Source organism: Branchiostoma belcheri, unplaced genomic scaffold, assembly GCF_001625305.1.
Source record: "Branchiostoma belcheri isolate BF01 breed outbred unplaced genomic scaffold, Haploidv18h27 scaffold19, whole genome shotgun sequence".
Classification (NCBI taxonomy): domain Eukaryota; kingdom Metazoa; phylum Chordata; class Leptocardii; order Amphioxiformes; family Branchiostomatidae; genus Branchiostoma; species Branchiostoma belcheri.
This window is the reverse complement of record NW_017803379.1, coordinates 1,034,838-1,056,439: the sequence shown is the minus strand read 5'-3', so window position 1 is coordinate 1,056,439 and position 21,602 is coordinate 1,034,838. Positions and strand designations below refer to the sequence as shown.

At 42.2% G+C, this 21,602-nt stretch overlaps 3 protein-coding genes across 10 annotated transcripts in view; all 3 read left to right on the top strand.

Annotated features, from left to right (window-relative positions):
• Window positions 1-6,029: 6,029 nt before the first annotated feature.
• Window positions 6,030-10,430, top strand: LOC109467746 (putative histone-lysine N-methyltransferase 1). The gene is made up of 7 exons (XM_019765797.1): window positions 6,030-6,046; window positions 6,832-6,871; window positions 7,219-7,341; window positions 7,707-7,775; window positions 8,205-8,825; window positions 9,156-9,360; window positions 9,601-10,430. The coding sequence occupies exons 1-7, from the start codon at window positions 6,030-6,032 to the stop codon at window positions 9,888-9,890; spliced, it is 1,365 nt and encodes a 454-aa protein (XP_019621356.1). The 3' UTR covers window positions 9,891-10,430.
• A 329-nt stretch (window positions 10,431-10,759) lies between these two features.
• Window positions 10,760-13,711, top strand: LOC109467745. Its single transcript, XM_019765796.1, has 2 exons — window positions 10,760-10,768; window positions 12,830-13,711. Exons 1-2 carry the CDS (start codon window positions 10,760-10,762, stop codon window positions 13,709-13,711), a joined length of 891 nt encoding a protein of 296 aa, XP_019621355.1.
• Window positions 13,712-14,424: 713 nt separating this feature from the next.
• The window catches only part of LOC109467847 (arf-GAP with Rho-GAP domain, ANK repeat and PH domain-containing protein 1-like), a 50,077-nt gene continuing 42,899 nt past the window's right edge, over window positions 14,425-21,602 (top strand). For all 8 annotated transcript variants that reach the window (XM_019765936.1, XM_019765942.1, XM_019765940.1 and 5 more), the window contains exon 1: window positions 14,425-14,577. The gene's annotated coding sequence lies outside the window, so the exon portion shown is untranslated. The remainder of the gene's footprint in view (window positions 14,578-21,602) is intronic.

Here is a 21,602-nt window from a genome sequence, read left to right as displayed (position 1 = left end):
TACACAGGAACAGGTATCGAGACAAACGCCGAGAACACTCCTAAAGGCATGTTTCTTCTCAAGTCATCGCTCAAGAACAATGTAGATTGTTCTGTATTTTAAAGCGATATTATGTAAGATGTTTGCGCCAAAACTGTAAAAGTAAATAATAAATAATTGAAATTTTCTCATCCAGACTGTCATTTTCAATAACTTTCAACATTCAACATATTAGCGTCGCTAGCTATTCCGCTTTTCCAGCGACTCAGCGCAGCGCGAGAATAAGTTGCGCCAGGCCCGCTGTATGTTTAGGAGGCTCCTAAGAAGAATGTAAACAGATGTCAACGTCAACCACCTAGTGCAAGTTTTACCACTAAGCTTTTTTTCTCTTAACCGCAAAATGACACCTCAATTTCAGGTTTAGTTATTCCTGTAACGTCTTCGTCTGTGTCATAAAAAACATGTATGTGACAAATGTAAGCACATTGGTATCAAAGAATGTTGCAAAGTACACGACCCTAACCGCTGCCCAAGCTGTAGAACAGGTGCACTTAATCTCCAAGGTCAAGTTCAGGAGAGTTAAAAGCTTCAGTCTAATCCTCCGAGACTAATGAATTGGAGACGGGACGGCAAAAACAACTTGATCTTGAAGTAGGTCCAAAAACTAATTCATCCGGTACTGTAAACATCAAAGGCGAAGCCGTAGTGCAAGAATACGGGATTTACAAACGCCCCGTAGTGAAATTGTGATGAACTGCAGCTCAGGTGTATGAGTGCTGCACAAATGTGGGTGTTTCACTAGAATATAAGTAGTAAAGGGTGGACAGGAAAAGTCTCAAAAAGTGGTACTACAGTAGAGCTAACTAGATGGGATTTCATACTACGAAAGAAGTAACATATTTCAGAATCTTAGAATTTCTATCTGGCACCAACAATTCAAAAATTAATTGAATATCATAGACAATGGGCTACATTAACATTTAACTAAACATACTCTTTGCATGCTCCATGCAAAACAAGACAAAAAATGCGAATATATGCAAGGGATCTCTACACTACATGGACAGAACATAACAAACAAATTGCAATAATTTAAATACAAACCCATATGTAGATGTAACCTATAGGTTTTGACTAATTGGGAGAGTTAGCTAAGATTATAGTGAAATTTTTCTTACCTTAACAGCTGATCAGCACACTTCACTGTGACTCCCCCCGCGGCCCGGCCCGGAACCTCAGCGGTACCCGGCCCGCCCGGGCAGCCGGATGCCGTCGTAATGCCGGATGCCATCGTAAACCATAATCACAGGTGAGCCTGACAGCTTGTCCTTGGGTGACAGTTCAGGCGTCACCACGAGGACGCCCCGATAGGTGATTAGGTGAACTTCCCTCCTGAAATACTCCGCCAAGACGATCGGCAGGGCCACAGTGTTTGCCAGGTCCATGCTCCAGTGGCCGGGCCGGGCCAGATCATCCAGCTCCCGGTGGAACTCCGAGAGCCCGCCATCCCAGCCGGCGGAGTACCTGGCTGCGTGATGGCGGATGTAGCGGACGAGAAAGTGCCGGAGTTGTTGGGCGTCGGTCACGATACTTGGCTCAGCCCTACCGAGCTGCCTGGCGGCGGCCTCGAACGGGTTATCCCCATCACGGGGCACTGGGTCTAGCAGGTAGCCCATCTCGGTGATTTTTTTCAGTAGCCGCTCTTGTCTCTTCTGCTTGCGCGATGGTTGTTGAGGCGGCGGCGGCACGGCGACATCCACGTTTTCAGGCTGGTTTGGTGAAGCTTCGAATTCTTTGCTCTCACCGTCAACTGCGATCTTGGAAATATTACTATGGTCTTCTTCTGCGTCCTCCACGGGCACCAGATTAAGGAATTTGTTCGCCATATCCACGTCGGACTCGCAAGGTGCCGCAGGACCAACCTTGTTGCTCTTAGAGAGCTTTGGCAGACACCGATGGAGTGTCTGCTTTATCTTCGTAGCCAGATCGGCCTTGTTGTCTGACCTGTATATATATTCACAGGAAATATCCTTACCTCTTGAATGTATAGGTTTAGCATCATTGCCATCAATTACATAAAAGACACGATGATTGGGGTCTTGTGGATGAAGGACACAGAAAAAGAAAAATTAACAGAAACACAGAAAGTTGAATCTTACGATAGCCCGTTGCGATAGAGGAAACTGTCAAATTTCAAGTTCAATCATCACAGTACACGTCATATAGCAATACTTCAGTATGAAGTCGGAAAATAATAACATATAATTGTACTTTCGACAACCTTATAGTCATCACAACCAAAGAAACCAGAAGCAAAACTCGCCAAGCATCTAATCAGGCAACAAGTGTAACATAATAGAAAGTTCTAACGTCGAACAACAAACGTGCAAAAATGTAAACATCCCCAAAATCTCAGAAGCAATATTGAATCAGTAAAAGTCGCACATAGTTTGTGCATAGTTTGTGTACAGTACAGAGGAAGCTTTCTAGTGCCTTCCTCATAGCTCGTACAATCACTTGAGCTGCTTTCCGACGACGCTATAGCGCTCATGGCGAGATGTTGGCAGGTAATTTTCATCTGGCTATGTACATGTAAAGAAATTAGGAACTCCAAACATCCATGTGCCATATCACGAGTTTTACGTACAATACATGATGAATAGGCAGTGTCTTCTGTTTGTCTGAATGTCAGGATTTGTTAAGTCCAAAGTTATCGTGGCAACACAGAGGGAGTGTGTACAGTACCACTTTGGAAAACTTTGTAGTCATGTAGTTCAAAATGTTTGACTTACCAGGCCGTCTTCGGCTTGGGTTTGGGTTCGGCCACGACGGGCACGTCTTCATCCGAATCCACGGGATGAACGCGGTTGTTCCCAATCTTTGACAGATTAGTTCCACCCATCTTTCGTGATTTACCACTTGGGATTAACGAAGTAACTTCGAAATAGTCGACAGACGCTTGAAGGTACGTTGTGTACGAATTCACGCTGGCGTTTCGAGTTGTGATGACGTCACAGGAAACGTTTGTCACAAACTTTGTGACTGTTCGAGAACAACTTTTTAAAGAGTGCGAGCTTCCCATGGTGCTTTGCGAACGCAAATACTAGTAGTCCATTCCCAAACTAAGAATTTAAAGTTTACTTTGCTTTGAAGTTAAGTCCAACATGGCATAAATTAATGCTTCCGTAATTGCCTGTGTATGTGTTGGTTTAGGTGTTTGAAAGATTACAGCTGGGATAAAAACCATGTCAACATGAATTTGGAGATCTCATACACATGAAATATTTAGGGCCTTTGTAAATGTTCCTTTTTTTTTATCAGTAGAATACTTCTTTATTGCAAGTTCATGCTCGAGGGCTACTTAGTATGTAAACTGACAAGGACAGTGAGTACAGAGAGTATCATATATCCCCATGTGCTAACATTAAGTTCTACTTCTTCTAAACCCTAGGTCACAATTCCAAATCGGGGCCCGCGCGGCGCCTCGGCGGGCTGTTTTTTTAGCACTATCGGACGGGAACTGGACGGAGACTGGCGGGTTTCCCGACGGCTGCCGGCCTATTTTTGACCCCGCGCGGGCGCCGAGTTGATTTTAACTCGATCTTAAAATCCCCCAGGACCCCGGCGAGAAAAATAGGCCGGGACGAAGCCGTAACCTCACCACCGGGTCCCACCAGGCGCCCGCGCGGCCACCTAAGATTATGACGTCACATGTGCTGATCAGTGCATCAGGTGTTCAGAAGAAGGTGGTTATAAGGGGCATTCGCAGGAAGGACTTAAAGTCGCAATGATGTTCTGGACATAATCCCGGAGCCCTAGATAGCTGATTGGTCCTGAGCGTTTATGACGTCATATGATGTTTATGACGTCCCCCGTCAGAAAAAACACACCCCTGCCAAGTTTTAAAATGGAACAGTCCACGGTTCGTTTTGCACCGGTCACGTGACGATGCAACTTGTTCAGAGCGATGTGCACTAGACATAAATTGGGTGAAATTACCAGTTTTACGACAGAAAAAAAGTATAACGGCAATTGAAAACGATTCTAAAGGTGATAATCTATAGTAGTATACAATATTACTTCATTTCATCCTATAATAATCGAGAAAATGGGCTTTAAAGACGACGGCCGATGACGTCATCGAGCCGATGAGGTCACGATGCCCTAGTGCACCCCGACCTGACCAGGGCACGTCAGAGCGTTGCCAGTGCAAAGTGCTCATTTCACTTCTAGCCACAGTTGGTATCAGACGTGAAACGTTTTCTTGCTGTTCCAACAGCTTATTTTACGAATTTTTGACTTGCGAGGTGAAATTGAAGAAGTCTATCATGGGTGACGTGTATAATCTTGACTATGTCGCGCTGAAGGACAGCGTGGTTCAGATGCGGCTTAGCGGTGCACACCCCAGTTCTTGCGCGACCGGGGTCCGCGATAGTCCGTTGTAAAAAAGTGACGAAAGGGTTTTGAGGGTCCAAGTTTGAGGTGACATTTCTTATAAACTGCCACGAAGTATCATTAAACATTAACATGGCTGAAGAGTGTAAGAAATGGTGATTTTGGGGTGAAAATTTCTTTTGGCTCCGAACCTTACTTCCGGGTATCCTTGCGCGCCAAGTGTAATCCGCCCGTTTGACCTAGTTTTCGCTCTGCGGCTTCGTAGGGGTGGATTTGCAACCCCTCGCGCCGTGGACTGTTTAGAAAATTACAGTACTAGAATTTTCTTTATAATTTACTCGGGTATAGTCAAGGCTTGGGTCTTTCTGCCAGCATCAGTCATTTCTGCCGGAAAATTTTTTTTTGTGGGATTATCCTACGCGAAAATTCGCAATTTTGGGCATTAATTTTCGAGTGAAAATAATGTTTTTTCCGTTGATTTTACCAAACTTAAAAAGGTTGAAGAAACCAAACTCAGCTTGTCTTGTAGCTGAAGAGATATCCTTTCGTCCCATATACAGTTATTCTCCTTCCGAATTATTCCACGCCAGAGACGGTCGCTAGATTTGAGGGTGTGCAGCTTCGAATAGAGGCCCCAAATAAACTGGGGTGTGCCCCCTTAAAACAGGTCCGTCCTTCAAAAAATATTAGCTATGGCAGCCAACAAATTGCATTTCATCCAGTAAAGTGTATATCCTTTACCCAATCATGGCGAAAAAATTTTGGATTTCGCAAGTTTTAATATGATTATAGAATGTCATATAATGCGCTGATTTGCCCCCCTCCCCACGCCCCCCCTCCGAACACGGTCAAACCGACTTCGAAGTGTGTCTACTAAAGATCGATGACGTCATATCTACCGCGATTTCATTATTTGCATTGCCCTACCCCTGGGGCACCTGGAAACTGCGTATGTACGTGTGCCAGGCGCTCCTGCATTAAGGAGGAGACGTTTTTAATTAAAAAAAGGCCATGATGACGTCATTCCCCTACTTTCCTGTCAAATCTAGTTTCAAGTTCGGCCTATCGCGAGATTTCAACTTTCAGACAAATAAGTTGCAATAATCCGAAGATACATCCTCCTGCTTTTATATCTCATCGAGACCGACACCAAACTGTACAGGCTTCTCTCAGCAGATGGCCATTTATACCGTCCTAGCTGCTAGAACGCCGCCACAGGCCTACAATCTAACCAAATATCCAACATTAAGCTTCGTTTTCCTGCAAAACAAAATGAATCTCCGCAGCGGAAACACTTGGGTAAGATCTCATGGTTTGTTCTCTACCGGGTATGACCTAAAATTTCAATATCAACTGCTTCCTGTCAACGTACAGAACTTAAAACCATAGCGATCTCACTTAAAAAGTTCGGCTTTAGGAGGGCATTGTGACGTCATCAGCTAAACTATATTCTGGGTGGTTTATACCGCTTATTTCAGTCAGAACTAGAAGGAAAACCTACTCCATCGCAAGAACAGCCCTCTGGCATTCCTTTACATGGCAAAACCTGTTTATTTAGCATGGTTTAATGCGCTAAAGCCCGTTCCAAAGGAACGGCCCATTGTGACGTAATTCCCATTATGTGCGTGAATGGAACACACCCGTGGAAGCGCAAAATGAGCCTCCCGACAGGGTAACTTTCAACCACCTGTTACTCGGGAAGGAAAAGTCGCAGAAAACTCAAACTTGGCACGATTGATAGACTATGACATTGTTAATTAAAAAACAATGTTAATTAAAATTTGGCTTAATTAACGGTGCACACCCCAGTTCTTGCGCGACCGGGGTCCGCGATAGTCCGTTGTAAAAAAGTGACGAAAGGGTTTTGAGGGTCCAAGTTTGAGGTGACATTTCTTATAAACTGCCACGAAGTATCATTAAACATTAACATGGCTGAAGAGTGTAAGAAATGGTGATTTTGGGGTGAAAATTTCTTTTGGCTCCGAACCTTACTTCCGGGTATCCTTGCGCGCCAAGTGTAATCCGCCCGTTTGACCTAGTTTTCGCTCTGCGGCTTCGTAGGGGTGGATTTGCAACCCCTCGCGCCGTGGACTGTTTAGAAAATTACAGTACTAGAATTTTCTTTATAATTTACTCGGGTATAGTCAAGGCTTGGGTCTTTCTGCCAGCATCAGTCATTTCTGCCGGAAAATTTTTTTTGTGGGATTATCCTACGCGAAAATTCGCAATTTTGGGCATTAATTTTCGAGTGAAAATAATGTTTTTTCCGTTGATTTTACCAAACTTAAAAAGGTTGAAGAAACCAAACTCAGCTTGTCTTGTAGCTGAAGAGATATCCTTTCGTCCCATATACAGTTATTCTCCTTCCGAATTATTCCACGCCAGAGACGGTCGCTAGATTTGAGGGTGTGCAGCTTCGAATAGAGGCCCCAAATAAACTGGGGTGTGCCCCCTTAGGGAGAAGCTGCTAGCGGAACGGGGCATCCAGCTCCCTAAGGTGAGTCATCCCATGGGTGTAAAATGTATAAAAAGTGTCTTGAACTTGAAGTTGGGATAGAATCGGCAAGTTTTAAACGGCTTCTAAAGTTGGGATTGGGATAGACTCAGTTTTTTTTAAGCGTACAGTTTTTTTAACGACTTCTAAATAAAGTTGGGATTTAGTACAGGTGTTCCGAAACTGTTTATAAACACACGGCTGATGTTCTAGAACGTATACGATCGCTGCTGTTCCTTCATCAGCTTCGGTAAAGCACGTGTGACCGATCAGTACTAGTACACATGTACACATGTATTTGTTCCACGTGGATAGTGTATTTCTAACTCGTTGTCTCACTTCTACCCCAGGCACCATCAAGGGCCCAGCGGGAGGCTGCCATCGCCGCCGCTGCTGCTGTACCTGTTCCCGTGGCCGTGTCAGAGGGGGACGTGGCGACCCGGCAGGGGCCACTGTCCCAACCTGGAAAGAAGGTACGTCAGCTACAATCACGCTTGTGACAGTTTTTAGTAGGCGTATCTTATGTGAATTTTAGAGTCAGGTTGTAATGAAACTGTTACGAGTTTGTTTACGAGTATAGCAGAGTAGCACCACCCATTTACTATACGTAACACGTTATACAATCCGCAACTCGGTATCTGTCCTTGGTGCTGATTTGATAATTCGAAGTAATTGTAAAGAATTGTAAAGAAATGAAGCGTTGATGGCAAATTCTAAAAAGATTTTTGTACTTGTTGTATTGAAGTTAATGTAGACAATATAATAAGAAAGACACGCAGTAAATGTCCGAAGCGTTTAGTTAGTTGTTTACTTAACCTGATGTTATTGTATATTACAGGACACTAGCGCGAGCGAGCCTGCTCTGGCAGAGAGCAGAGAGCAGGTCCCGTCTTCTGTCCCAAACAAGGTGAGGCGTCATCTAAAAGATGGCACTGCTTGAAGTTGTAAATAAGTATCGACTGAAAAAAATAGTGGTTACTGTGAACAGTACTTGATAATTCTCTTGGTCATATCATTCAATAAAGTCTCAAAGTGTCCCAACGGAACTACTTGGGATAATGATAAACGTTATCATGCATGGGAGCTACATGTATTGGTTACTTGACTGACATAAGGACAAAGGATTATGCTTGACCTCTGTAGAGGATGACTGGTTTGCATTTACAAACAGGATAATGAATGATTGATTGATTTATTGACGGATTTATTGGTTTCTTTGTTCGTCAGTTGGTTGGTTGAGTTATCTATCAGTTACCACACACTTCATCTTGCACACAGCTGTAGAGAGTTTGTTGGCAATAAAGCTCATCCCATCATTTTTTATTGTTGTGAACAGGGGACATCTGCTCCAACCGTTCGGCAGGAGGAATCAGAGGGTAACCTGTTGGTCAATAACGACGAGGGGAACCTGTTGATCAATAACGACAAGGGGAACCTGTTGATCAATAACGACAAGGGGAACCTGTTGGTCAATAACGACGAGGGGAACCTGTTGATCAATAACGACGAGGGGAACCTGTTGGTCAATAACGACAAGGGGAACCTGTTGATCAATAACGACGAGGGGAACCTGTTGGTCAATAACGACGAGGGGAACCTGTTGGTCAATAACGACGAGGGGAACCTGTTGGTCAATAACGACGAGGGGAACCTGTTGGTCAATAACGACGAGGGGAACCTGTTGGTCAATAACGACGAGGAGAACCTGTTGGTCAATAAGGACGAAGAGAACCTGTTGGTCAATAAGGACGAAGAGAACCTGTTGGTCAATAAGGACGAAGAGAACCTGTTGATCAATAAGGACGAAGAGAACCTGTTGGTCAGTAAGGACGAAGAGAACCTGTTGGTCAATAAGGACGAAAACCTGGAGCTGGCTGTACAGTATGTTTGCTGCACAGCCCTCAGGGATGCCTGCAAGGAGTTGCAGGAAGATCTAGAGGAGAGTCTCAGTAACGAGGTGAGTTGTGGTTGATATGCAAATATGACAAAATGTTTCTGCTTTTAAATATACATCGGCTGAAAAAAGCAGTAGATCATATCGTAACTATTAAGGTAACTATTAAGATTTATTATCGGTTACTTGACTGACAGCCTTTAAGAAAAAAGCTTTACACTTGATCTCTTTAGAGGACGACAGTTTTTTTTTTGTACTGGCATGACGATAAAAATTGATTGGTTGATTGGTTGTTTTGCTAACTGGTTGGTCATCGACTACAGTACATCTTGTATGGCTCATAGAGAGTTTACTTGCAGCAAAGCTTATCCTGTCTTTTCTACTTGTGAACAGGGGACGCGTCAAGAAGATGAAAAAATGTCCCTGGAGGAAGAGAAGGCAGATGAGAAATGGCTGGAGAAGACAGCGTTGATTCTTTCCTCCAATGCTATAAGAGAAGCCTGCAGTAAGCTGTGTGGTGAGATGGTACCGAGCTGCGACACCCTCTCAGGACAGAATATACATCTCCCACATGTGTCTATCCGCGATGCAGTAACAGGTAAATATATAAAAGACTGCTTTGTTATGAGAAAAAATACCAAAACTCGTGATTAGCCCCACTCGATATAACACTATATCAAAGACTTGTGCTAGCCCTTATTGTTTGAGTAATAAGGATATATTAGGTTTTATTCTACATTAGGTCTTATTCAATACATTTTTTGTGTGTGTACAAATGTACTTTGCCATATTGTACCATGTGCAATCGTCGTACAATAAAGTTCGTCTTCTATCACAGGCTGTGATGAGAATGAGTTTGATAGGGCCACCCAGCAGCCATTACATCAGGAGAAACCGAGCATTGAGGAGGAGGCCTTGGAAAATGGCATCGAGCAGAAAGTGACTGCACGTGAAGAGAGGATGGAGAACTTCCATGAAGAGGAGAAGAACAACATTGAGGAAAAGGAGCAGACACAGACCAAGACCAAGAAGGGGTGGAAAGCACGGGGTCAGAGGGCGGCCAGGAGGCTGGGAAGAGCCGTAAGCCGCCTGCTCACCTCGTGCTGTAGAAGCCGAGTGGACCCTTAAGCTTGAAGCTTAATTTTATAGAAGAGATTGATATTTTTTGATGACAAATGTCTTATATATGTATATTTTATATGCATTTGTGATTTGAGAGTTGAAGAGTATAGTGTGAATTCATCATGATCCAAGTCGGATGAAATTTCATGCTAATAATGTGTAAAATTAGTATGCATGCTGTATTTTGATCTTGATTGGGTACTGAGCAAGACCGCTCAGATGTTGTATTACCGCTGCCTTAACCCTTGTCCTGCGGAGCCCAACAATTTTTGTTTTGCACATACAGTACCATCTATATAGAACTCTGTATAGGTACGATTTGGGTGTATTTCTCTTGCAACGCATTGCAACGCATTGCACCGCGGCGAAATACAACGAATGCTTAAGTAAAAAAGTTGGGGGTTAATCACATTTTTTCAAAATTATTGAAAAATATTGTGTAAGGTATGACAGCAGGGCACGGTTTAAACTTGGCAGGTCCAGTAATTTCTGTGATGTCTTGTCCGGAAGTGAGTTCCAGTGGAAGTGATATATTGGAATAAAAAGGAGTGGAACGTTATCTTGTTTTATCGTATCTTTGTCCAGCAGCATTATTCACAGAAATAGTAGAGTTATTCAGTTTCTAAAAAGCACGTCTGGATAAGATGTAAGTATAAGGCAATAGGTATGCATTGTAAAAGGATTTCTGTCTACAAATTTTCATCATATAGTGAATCGAGAAATCATATAAGGCTCGCAAATGGTGGGTTGCCTGTTTACCGCCATGTAAAATGAGGAACACCAGTATTCAAGACATTTCACACAATTAAAAACACGAAGATAGCTCTAATTCTGTATACGTATGGTATGCGGGTTACACAAACTCACGAGCACAGATGACAAAGGTAACAATGATTTGGACAAAGATTTGGGCAAAGTCTGGAAATCTAACACTGTATGGGCAAAAACAAGACAGACACATGTAAGTTCCATTGGTAAACAATGGTTTATTCAGTTACTGCAGAGCTGTCCACTGGCAAGATTTTAAGCAATTCTGACATGAAACACCAAAACTACTTGGTCCCTACAAGCTTCAACAGCAGATTTCAGCAAGGTAGCTAAAATGTGTACATTGTACACACTATTCAATAGACACCAGATTTAACCAATGTGGTTGTTTTTACTAGTTTTAGTTACCATCTTCGAAAAGTGTTTTCCAACATTACACACTTCTCAGTATATGGTAAGGCTAATTTGAAGGCAACGATTTGTACTATTTGATGTTGGTCAGTGTACAATTACAAAGTACTAATTCCCTCCCGAACACAGTGCCTATTGTCTAATTCATGGAAATGAATTATAAAACCAACTCAGACAGACAAGTCATCAAAGTCTGCCTAATCTAATCAATTACGTTCTAGCATGTTCTCACATTCTCTGAGGGGTTGCGCACTATATCATAACTATTCTCCCTCTGGATTTGCTGCATCCTGTGTGTCTTCATGGCTGGTGTTCAGATATGGTAGGTACATACGAGCTACAATGTACATAGGATCATAAATATCCATTGGCCCAAAAGGCAGCTCAGATGACTTTCTCCAAATACGTTCACGCCTGTCATATATTAAAACCTGTTGAAGTTGGGGATAGTTGATCAATGCATGGAGCGTGTTTTGGAGTACAAAGAAATCCCCATCTTCAATATTGTCCTCAAACCCTGGGGCTGGATGTTCAGACCAGTTGTCTGCCTCTGTATCGTACACCAACATTTCGATGCCAGGTACCATCCAGAAAATCTCTGTTCCCCTGGCAACTGCCGGACCGAAGTCAACTTGCACTTCAGGACCATAGTTTGACAGGGCTTTCCTGTCCCCTTCTAAAGTTTGCAATGCCAAGTAAACTTTCAATTCTTAGTTTGGGAATGGCCTATCTTGTTCGCAAAGCACCATGGGAACCTCGCGCTCTTTAAAAAGTTGTTCTCGAACGTCACAAAGTTTGTGACAAACGTTTCCTGTGACGTCATCAGAACTCAACGCGACGTACATTCGTACACAACGTACATTTAAGCGTTAGCGGAATCTTGCTGAGTTTTTATTACAAATCCCAAGTGGTAAATCACGAAATATGGGTGGAACTAATCTCTCAAAGATTGGGAACAACCGTGTTCATCCAGTTGATTCGGATGTAGACCTACGCCCGAAAGTCGTGCCCAAACGAAAGCCGAAGACGGCCTGGTAAGTCAAACTAGCTGATCATGTACATGACTATGAAGTTTTCCACAGAGCTAAGTACACACTCCCTCTGTGTTGCCACAATAACTTTGAACTTAACAAATCCTGACATTCAGACAAACAGAGGACACTGCCTGTTAATCATGTATCGTACGTAAAACTCGTGATATGGCACAGGGATATTTGCATGGAGTTCCTAATTCCTTTACATAGCCGGATAAAAATTACCTGCCAACATCTCGGTGAATCTTTTGTCGCCATGAGCGCTGTAGCGTCGGCGTAAAGCAGCTCAAGTGATTGTAGCTAAGAGGAAGGCACCAGAAAGCTTCCTCCGTTCTGTACACAAACTATGTGGGACTTTTACTGCTTCTGAGATATGGGACTGTTTACATTTTATGCGTCTTTGTTGTTCGACGTTCTGTTTTGTTACACTTATTGCCTGATTAGATGCTTGGCGAGTTTCGTTGGTTATGATAATGCATTATAGGGTTGTCCTTTGATATAATTATACGTTGTTGGTTTCCGTCTTTATACTGAAGTATTGCTATAGATGCCTTGTTTTGTGATGCCTAACTCGTAATTGGACAGTTTCGTCTCTCACACACGTGTACGGTACTATTGCAAGGTTCACATTTCAGCGTTTCTGTTAATTTTCTTCTTCTGCGTCCTTCATCCACAAGATCACAATCACCGTGTTTTATATATAATTAATGCTAAACCTACGCACATAAATAGACACACAAGGTAAGGGATATTTCCTGTGAATGCAGGTCGGACAAAGTTAATCTGACCACGAAGATAAAGCAGACACTCCATCAGTGTCTGCCGAAGCTATCTAAGAGCAACAAGGTTGGTCCTTCGCCCCCCGAGTCCAAGTCCGACGTGGCGGAGCGATTCTTGAATCTGGTTCCCGTCGAGCCCGAGGATACACAACCAGACCAGATTGCTGAGATCCCAGTTGACGGTGAGAGAAAAGCAGCAGTCGCACCAACCCAGCCCGCAAAGCTCTCTAAGAGCAACAAGGTTAGTCCTGCGCCCCCATCCACCCCAGCTACACCAAACCAGCCTGCAAACGTGGATGTCGCCGTGCTGCCGCCTCAACAACTATCGCGCGAAGAACAGACGACACTCGACATATTCGCCCAGCACTCACAGAAAACGAGAGAGGAGCTGCTTGACAAAAACATCACCGAGATGGGATACGTGAGAGACCCAGTGCCCCGTGATGGCAACTGCCTCTTTGAGGCGTCGGCCAGACAGCTCGGTAGGGCAGAGCCAAGTATCGCCACCACAGCCCAACAACTCCGGCACTTCCTTGTACGCTACATCCGCCACCACGCAGCCAGGTACTCCGTCGCCGTGCCGGGCGGGCTCTCGGAGTTCCACCGCCAGCTGGATGATCTGTCCCGGCCAGGCCACTGGAGCATGGACCTGGCAGACACCGTGCCGGTCGCCTTGGCGGAGTTTTTCTCCCGGGAAGTTCACCTGATCACCTCCCGGGGCGTCCTCGTGGTGACGCCTGAATGCGAACTGTCAGGCTCCGCTCTAATCATGGCTTACCTGGACACCCCGGGGGGTGAGCATTACGACGGCATCCGACTGCCCGGGTACCGCTGATGAGGTTCCGGGCCGGGACGGGGGCCGGGAGCAGCTCCGGGGTGGGGATCCGGAGCTGTGCGGGCTGAAGTGAAGAGCCTCATCCGGATTGAGAAGTGCTGATCGACTGAGTCCCAAGCGTATAGAAGATCCGCAGTGGAGATGTCTGAATCGGAGTGAAAAGGACCGATATCCGGAACCGCAATGAGGGGAGCTGATCAGCGCTAGCAGTATTAAGGTAACTGAGAACTGATTTACTGATATCAAGTTATCATCAATAGTTTGCACATTTGTTTGAGTTGGTATTTAACTGTTTGCTTGTGTGTTTTTGGTTGCTTGGAAGTTATTTGAGTTGGTATTTTACTGATTGTGTGTTTTTGTTTGTAAGTTATTTTATACATGTGGGGTAGATATACCATATACATGTATCTGGTAAAACATTTCTGTGGGTCGCATGGTGCAAAGAGTATGTTTAGATGTTAATGTTTCTCAAGGTCTATGATATTCAAAGAAAAAATGTTGCTTCTTCCATATTTTAAAATCCAAGTGACCTAACAAGTTAAAGTTACTTTAGTACCGCTTGGTAACACAGATAAAACCGCATGCTTAAAATTTTCACGGTGAGGAATTCTCGTATTAAAGCAATTTATCATTTGATACAGTCAACAGCGTCCTCTTGCGATTTAGATGAGGCCTGCATCAGAGCGCCCTGGGACCCCCGCTGTCAGCTGACCTGACATGCGCAATCCGACCAGGAAGTTGATCAGCATAAGGTAAGAGCACCTCCCTCCTTCGTTCGTGTGGGCGAAAAACTCACGATTTCCGCGAAATTCCAGCTCCACCGTGGGAGATCTCCACAGTTACTGACACGCCAACTTTCACAGAAGGTAAGAGAGGCCATGTTTATATGTAAAACGTGTCGTTTCGGGCCGTGTCTGTTGTAGAATTTGCAGAAACGGGTTGGTGAAGGTTGTGTGTTGTGTGGGAATCAATGAAAATTTTGGGCACAGGTCGCATTTTGGCCTTCTAGGGTCCACAAAGGGGGGATCGGCATGACGCGTTCAGCTTATTCTCAGAAATCTTACTTATAACATTCTGGAATGATCTAGTGCACTATCGTAAAGTGGATGTTTCAAAAGTGTTTGAAGTGTGCCGTCCTACATTTGTCTTTAGGTAACGTAATGCAGAATCTTGCAATAACCCTTAGAGCCTTTCAGGGTGGGAGGGTTATTTAACTTCCTGTTTTGGGGCGCCTGTCTGATTTTAACAACACAAACGTTTCCTGAGACACGTCTGATTTTTCCTCGCAGTTTTGCATAGTGTAATTTCTTTTCGTAAACAAAAACAATGATAGTTTGTTGTTTTCTTGTCAACAGGTTTCGTTGCGGAATTTTAAACTTGTTGAATGTATGAGCACCTCCAAGTTGACAAAACATACAATTAAGTTATATTAGTTGCTGGTCAATAATGTTTTGATAGTGCTTTTTCTTTTTGCTTTCCTTTTTTTATTCCTATAGCCACCGTTTTCTAATAGGAGGTCTTTGTGCACCCTGCTGTGGTTTCCACGTGAAAATAATTATCAGGTGGTTTTGGTAATTAGGGAAGGTAGCAATCAGGAAGGATGGTCTTCCCTCCTTATGGCAACACTGTACAGAAGAATTTACCGAACAATTTTGAATACCTGTTGTATATGGTGCTATGTGCGGGTCATGTGAACTGTAGCCAATGTGTAGTACAAGGCTGTAACAGTCAGTATCAGGGTGCCAATCTATGCTGACCGAACAAACATAATTCAACTTCTGCGGTCTCAATCCTGACACGTTCTGCTACCAGTCTGCATAGTTTTCACTTCACTGTCATTCACAGAAGGATCTCAGCTGCTTTCTGGAGTATTACTACTAAGTATGCTGCAATACTTTGTGCCTGAGCTTTGTCCCTGTACTGACTATGGGGTTCACTCAAAAATATTGTGCTATGCGACCGCAAGAATTGTATTATTAGGATTATAAGCCCCAAATATGGTATTGCAAATGAATGCATGCACAAATTCGACACTGTTATCCTTTCAAAGATATATGTACATGTAGTTGAATAAATGCCTTTCAAGAATACATTGTGTACTCTGCAAGTGTACATTGGAAAGAAAAGACAAATGAAAGACGTGAGCATGTAAGTTGCTTTCTAGTCTGCATTTCCATGATCAACATTTGTCACTTTCAATGGAAAAACAATATAACATACTTGTACTTGAAGAACAGGAAATGTGACCTTTGTGGGGGTAACTTGGCTCATGTTACACCTTGTTTTGTTTTGTTTAAACAGGGAGGGGAGTAGACCTTCGTTCTGCCAACTAAAATCAATAGAGTTAGGTCTGAAACTGTAAACAGTGCACCCAAAATCATATACTGTATACAGAATGACAGTTATATATACACAGAAGCATTTAATCTTTGCTATTCATACCTTGATAAGGTTAGGTTAGGGCAGCAGTAGCTGCTTTCATTTTTACATTTACCAAATTTGAGTACCATCAGATTGATTTTCACATATGCATTTTTGGAAACATGTTAAACTTGAACCATAGTCCCATTCATCCCATTGTCATATTTCCAATAGTATGAATATCTTCAAAGGTTCTATAAATATGAATTTACAGGAAATTGTGAAAGATAATATAATAAGGTAACATCTTGTGTCCGAATTCAAATATTGTCATGTGGGCCGAGGGTTGATGTTCCCTCATGTATTTCATTACAGCAGTGAAAACTCTTAATTAGTCATGACATTTACAGGATCACCAGTATCCAATTAACAAGTGTGACAGGTCTCTAATCTTCCCAAACTTTTATAACCAATAGTTGCGACGCATGCACAAGTACCTCTCTTCAGAAATAATGTGTTTCATTTTCAGGTGTGTATCTTTACCGGTAAATGATATTTTGGATTTTTCTTGGAAAATCTGAACTGGTTTGATCAAGGAATGAACGCATATGATTTATGTAGAATTAGTAGAGCTTAATTGTGAAATGTTTCATTCCAATAGCTAAACCAGATTATTATGAGTAAAGTTGAAACAAGTTGCCATACCAGGGGGAAACTCTGTCTAGTCTGGTCAGGTCAGAACCGTTACTTTAGTTTCAGAGCTTCCTGTTTGCCCAGGGCTGAGCTACCCTTATTACTATCTATTAGGGAACTTTACCTTTGAAACGACACCTGTACAGAGCAAAGGCCCAACAGGAAGTAATATTTACCTCAATGTTCTTGTTTGTTTAAGGGTTAGCTGTATTATTATTGGAGAGTCATGCCACAAATTGTTTTCAACATATACGAGGCAGATAACATGCATATGGTACTGTTGAGTGTATGCAAATTTCAGGAGAAAAATTTAAACTTTTATTAGTTTTTATTTAGTTACCCTGATATATACAGGCTTTTGCAGTTGATTGACCACGTATGTACATGTAACGTTACATGTTTAAGTATGAAACCAGGTGAACACTAGTTTTGTAAATACAGCAAAGTCAGCAAGAGACCAAAGGTCAGGTAGATTATATATTCAGTCAACTAATACATTGTACAGCCCCCTGAAATCAAACATTGTCAGTCACACAGATTGTATCTTTTGTTGTATTTTCAGTGACTCCAAAAGCTATACCATGTATCTTCTTTGTAAAACCTGGTTTACAGAATTGTGTACTTAAGTAATTGTAGGTTTGTTGACAGGTATAATATATGTTTCGGCAATGGAGGTGCTTAATTAAGGTATTGACCCTGAAAAAGTAGAACTCTTTTGATACGATTTTTAAGGGTCTTAGACTGACTTAAACAAAGTTTACAATTATGGATTTAGTACATTGGATAACTACTTGCAAAGGCCCCCTTTATGTAGATTGAAACCTGACCCCATAATTTATCACAATGATCACTTTATCCACCAGGAGGAATGTTTCATTTATATTGATTCACACTGTTTGGGAGATATATCCTGGTCACGTAGTGTCAATGTTCAGTTCACATACTAGTATATGTAACCTCCTAGCTGAGGTACATTGTAGCTCTTTGGTATCAGTTGTATTGATTTTTGAGTTACATTTGTAGGTACAGAGTAGCAAGTAAAAAGTTAAACCAGCCTGAGAGAGGGGTTGGTAAATGTTCAAGGTCAAATGTATATTCTTGTACATTTGTTTGTTTGAGGCTTTGTTCTAATTCATGAACTAATAATATTTCAGAGCCTTTGGAATATTCAGGAATCTTGAGTATGGTTGATATTTGGAATTGAGCCTGTATGTCATATACTAGATTTTGAACAGTGACAGACTCGCAGATATAATGCCCCAGGATGATGAAAGTTGCAAAATCATTTATTTTCTAGGTCTGTGTCCTTGAGTACAACAGTACATGTATGAGACCCATCAGCTTCTTTAAGAAGTGACTGTCACCTTGAGAACCCTTGAGGCCCTAGGAGACAGTTCTGTAAGAGAGCTGAACACTTTCCAAGTTGTTCTTGGAGAGATTCCAACTGTGGTTGCAGGTTAAAAACATTCCATGGGCTGCCATTCAACCCTGCACAGTTCCCAGGACTTGAATACCTGGGACCAGGAAATGAATTTTGAAAAAGGCCCACTTTGCTCTTATCATTTTTGACAGTTTTTTTTTCCTGGAGCCAATTCTGGTCAGATCAGGCCAGTTTTATGCCATGGAGACAAGAGGGTTGTTGACTTTTCAACTCTAGACAGAAATCTTTCACGAGTGTTGTGTGGTGTAATATTACATCTTCAAGGATGGCCCATAGCACAGCTACTGCTACTAAAGTAGGCAAACAGTCCCTCTGATGCAGGTTCAAAGGTCATCAGTAGTTATGGACCTATGATCAGCTGTGACACTTTAAGGAGCAACTCCACAAACAGCAACTAGACATGTGTTCGTTCTCAAGTGGAAAGGAGCTTTGGGAGATTGAAATACTGGTTACTGGGGTAAAGTTACCGTTACTGGTTAGTAATATTCATAGTTTGTATGCCCGGTATCCTTGTTTTCGTCCAAAAAGCTACTAACACTGGTCAGTTTAAATTGGGAAGTTCAGTTTCCCGATTTCAAGGCGGCCATCTTGGTGATCCAATTTTCTAACTTTTTTTCTACTGAAGATACAGTTAACTTTTACATGTCATTTGAAAGAGCATGATTTCCCTTGCATCATGATGTCTTTAATTTGGTCATAACATGTAACGTTACGGAAATATTCCATTTTGAAAGTTGCCCAACTCAGTGGTCTATTGGTTGGACCACATGAACAAGTAACAGCCAATACTGGCCCCTTCGTAGACCACGTGGCCTAGCAAAGGTCCAGCCCAGTGCAAATGAGTTATAATTGGCCATTCCACACTGTAAAATACACTCGCATAATGAGTTATCACACCTTGCTTGTCAGTGTAATTAGCACATGTCTGACAGTTTTACCAGTAGAATGACTCATTTGCATGGCCCATGGGCCTTCACTGAGGCCACTGGGCTAAGTAAGGCCCAGTCTAGTTCACCAGGTCCAAACAATGATTGCTAAATCCACTTTACAAATTATATACAATAGGTATATATTATATTAAGTGGAAGTAAAGGGAATGAGAGAAGTATTCGATTTCACTTTATCAGGTCACAGTTTAACTATTTTTTAGTTTGTAAGCTTGACTTTAGAACATCTGCCAACTAAGATAGAAAAAGTATAAAAATTAATTGACCTTCTTTAGAAGTCATCTTCATGTCTGCCTTAGCCCTACAATGTAGGTAACTAAATTATTGGCAGCAAGGAGGTTTCTTTTAAACCTCCTTGTTGGCAGGTTGCACATTGTTAGTAACAATTGTGACCTGGTACATAATAACATATAAACGAAGGGGGAAAAAAGGATAATCAAGAAGTGAACATGAACAACTGATTTTATGTGTGCTAAAGATGCATTAGTGTGTTAGAAATATTTACATAATACAAGACATGATGGGGTGGCTCAATGCAGCAAGGTCTTCGCCAGTTAAGATTTGAACTGGGCGAGAGACCCCGCCTCCGCTGCACTGGGCTCAAGTTTGTTCCATTCCCTGATCTAGTCCTAACTCCATGGTGTCATACTTAATAAAGACCATTGGTAGTCTTTGGGAATTTTTAGAATTTAATGTATCTTTGAATTGGGAGTTTTCAGAAAAATGCTTTGATGTTAGCTAACGCTTTAAGTCCTAAGTTGTGGATTTGTTTGTGGTTTTGAGGCTAATTTGGCCATTACCCCCGGTATAGAACAGTGTAACCTCCTTCATAGTAACTTGGCTGAGTTGCTTTTGTACTACAATGACTTATGTCAACTGTTAGCATTCACAGTGGCTAACTTATCAATACTCTGACACTCTCATTGATCGAAAGTCTCCTCCCTTGTTGGACCTAGCCTCCGGATATGTAGCATGCCAAAAACTGTGGGTTTGGGGGGTCTTCAGGGTCTTTGGGAGCTTTCATGTGCTATTTTCTGATTGCATATAGCAAGGACATTATACACATGTATAATGTCCTTGCAAATAGACAACATACAGTCGGCCTGGTTTAACTGGGCTAATCAGAAAACAGCTGAAGACCACCAAACCCCCAGTTCTATTAGCCTGCTACGAAGGCTATACTGGACCCATGAATCTTGAACATTTTGTTTTACCTACATGTATATATAGTATTAAAAAAAAATTATGCATTGCGTAGAAAAAAATGAAACTTTGTTCATTCAAGGACATTCTTGTGGAACGTCCATGGTTCATTCAATTTGATAAAAACAATGTAACAGGCACATTTGCATTAAACCATACAAAAAGAGCTGAAGAGGAGCTGTACAATTTGACATTGTTAAAACAAACCTTGAATAACAATGGCCCATAATTTGTTTCCCTGTTGTTGCTTGCTGGTAATCACATTCAAGTAAACCTCCTTTATTAGCGCATAGGTGAATAGTATTTGAAACACAAAGGGCAAGCAGAAAGACCCACAAGTTGGCCACAACACTAATACTGAGGCTCCATCTTACGAACTGATTGCACCAAAAGGTCCAGGACCAGTCAGCGTGATTGTTGTTAGCACTGTTGATGAAGAGCATGTGACCTATTTTTGTTGAAGGGGTTAGAAAAATTCTAAAATGATTCAATGATCTAATCATGGAGGTAGAAAAAAGTCTTTTTCTATCTATATGATCTAACCTTTTCTTACTATTTAATATCTAGAGTGAGTGTGAGATGGTGTCGTATACACCAGAATGTGGCCAATATTTTAGGAGCTAGCTGCAGCTGCCCTCAGCCTGCTAGGGGCTTTCATGAGGTCTCATCAGATGTATGGTGTTCGAAACAAGTGAAGATATAATGTAATCTCCGTGTTCAAAACAAAATGATACCTCCTTGCTAAAAAAACAAACTGATAAAATAAAAGAGGGTACAATCAGTAATAAAATAGCATATTGAATGATTAGACCAAGGACCTTGATTAGACTAATCTACATTATGACAATAACCTATCAGGTTTGACTTTGTTTTTGGAGACAGAGGTATCCCCCCGAATGCACACAGTACATGTACTTATAACTTTCGAGCCGTGTTGTCAGGACCTACAAAACCCTTGGCACTGCTTCACCCTGCAAGTACCTTTAGTTGGTTTGCTAAAATGCAGTTAATACTACTGTTTTGCACCAACCTTGCACCAGCATTTGATTTGATAACTTCTGACAGCAAAAGTGTCCATAGGTTTTTTTCTCCATAGAAAAACAACAACCCATATAACCCTCAGGATTTTTGTACTACTGTATCATGGCTAACTGTGATGGTAGTTTGTAAACTTATGCTGATGTCATAACCGGGTCCCGGCCAGGAAGTCTTATGGAATAAAAAGTATGATCATATAAAAGGCAAC

Coding starts and splice junctions, on each gene's coding strand:
- LOC109467746 (XM_019765797.1), top strand. Junction 7,342..7,706: donor TGTCCCAACCTGGAAAGAAG/GTACGTCAGCTA, acceptor TGTATATTACAG/GACACTAGCGCGAGCGAGCC. Junction 8,826..9,155: donor AGGAGAGTCTCAGTAACGAG/GTGAGTTGTGGT, acceptor ACTTGTGAACAG/GGGACGCGTCAAGAAGATGA.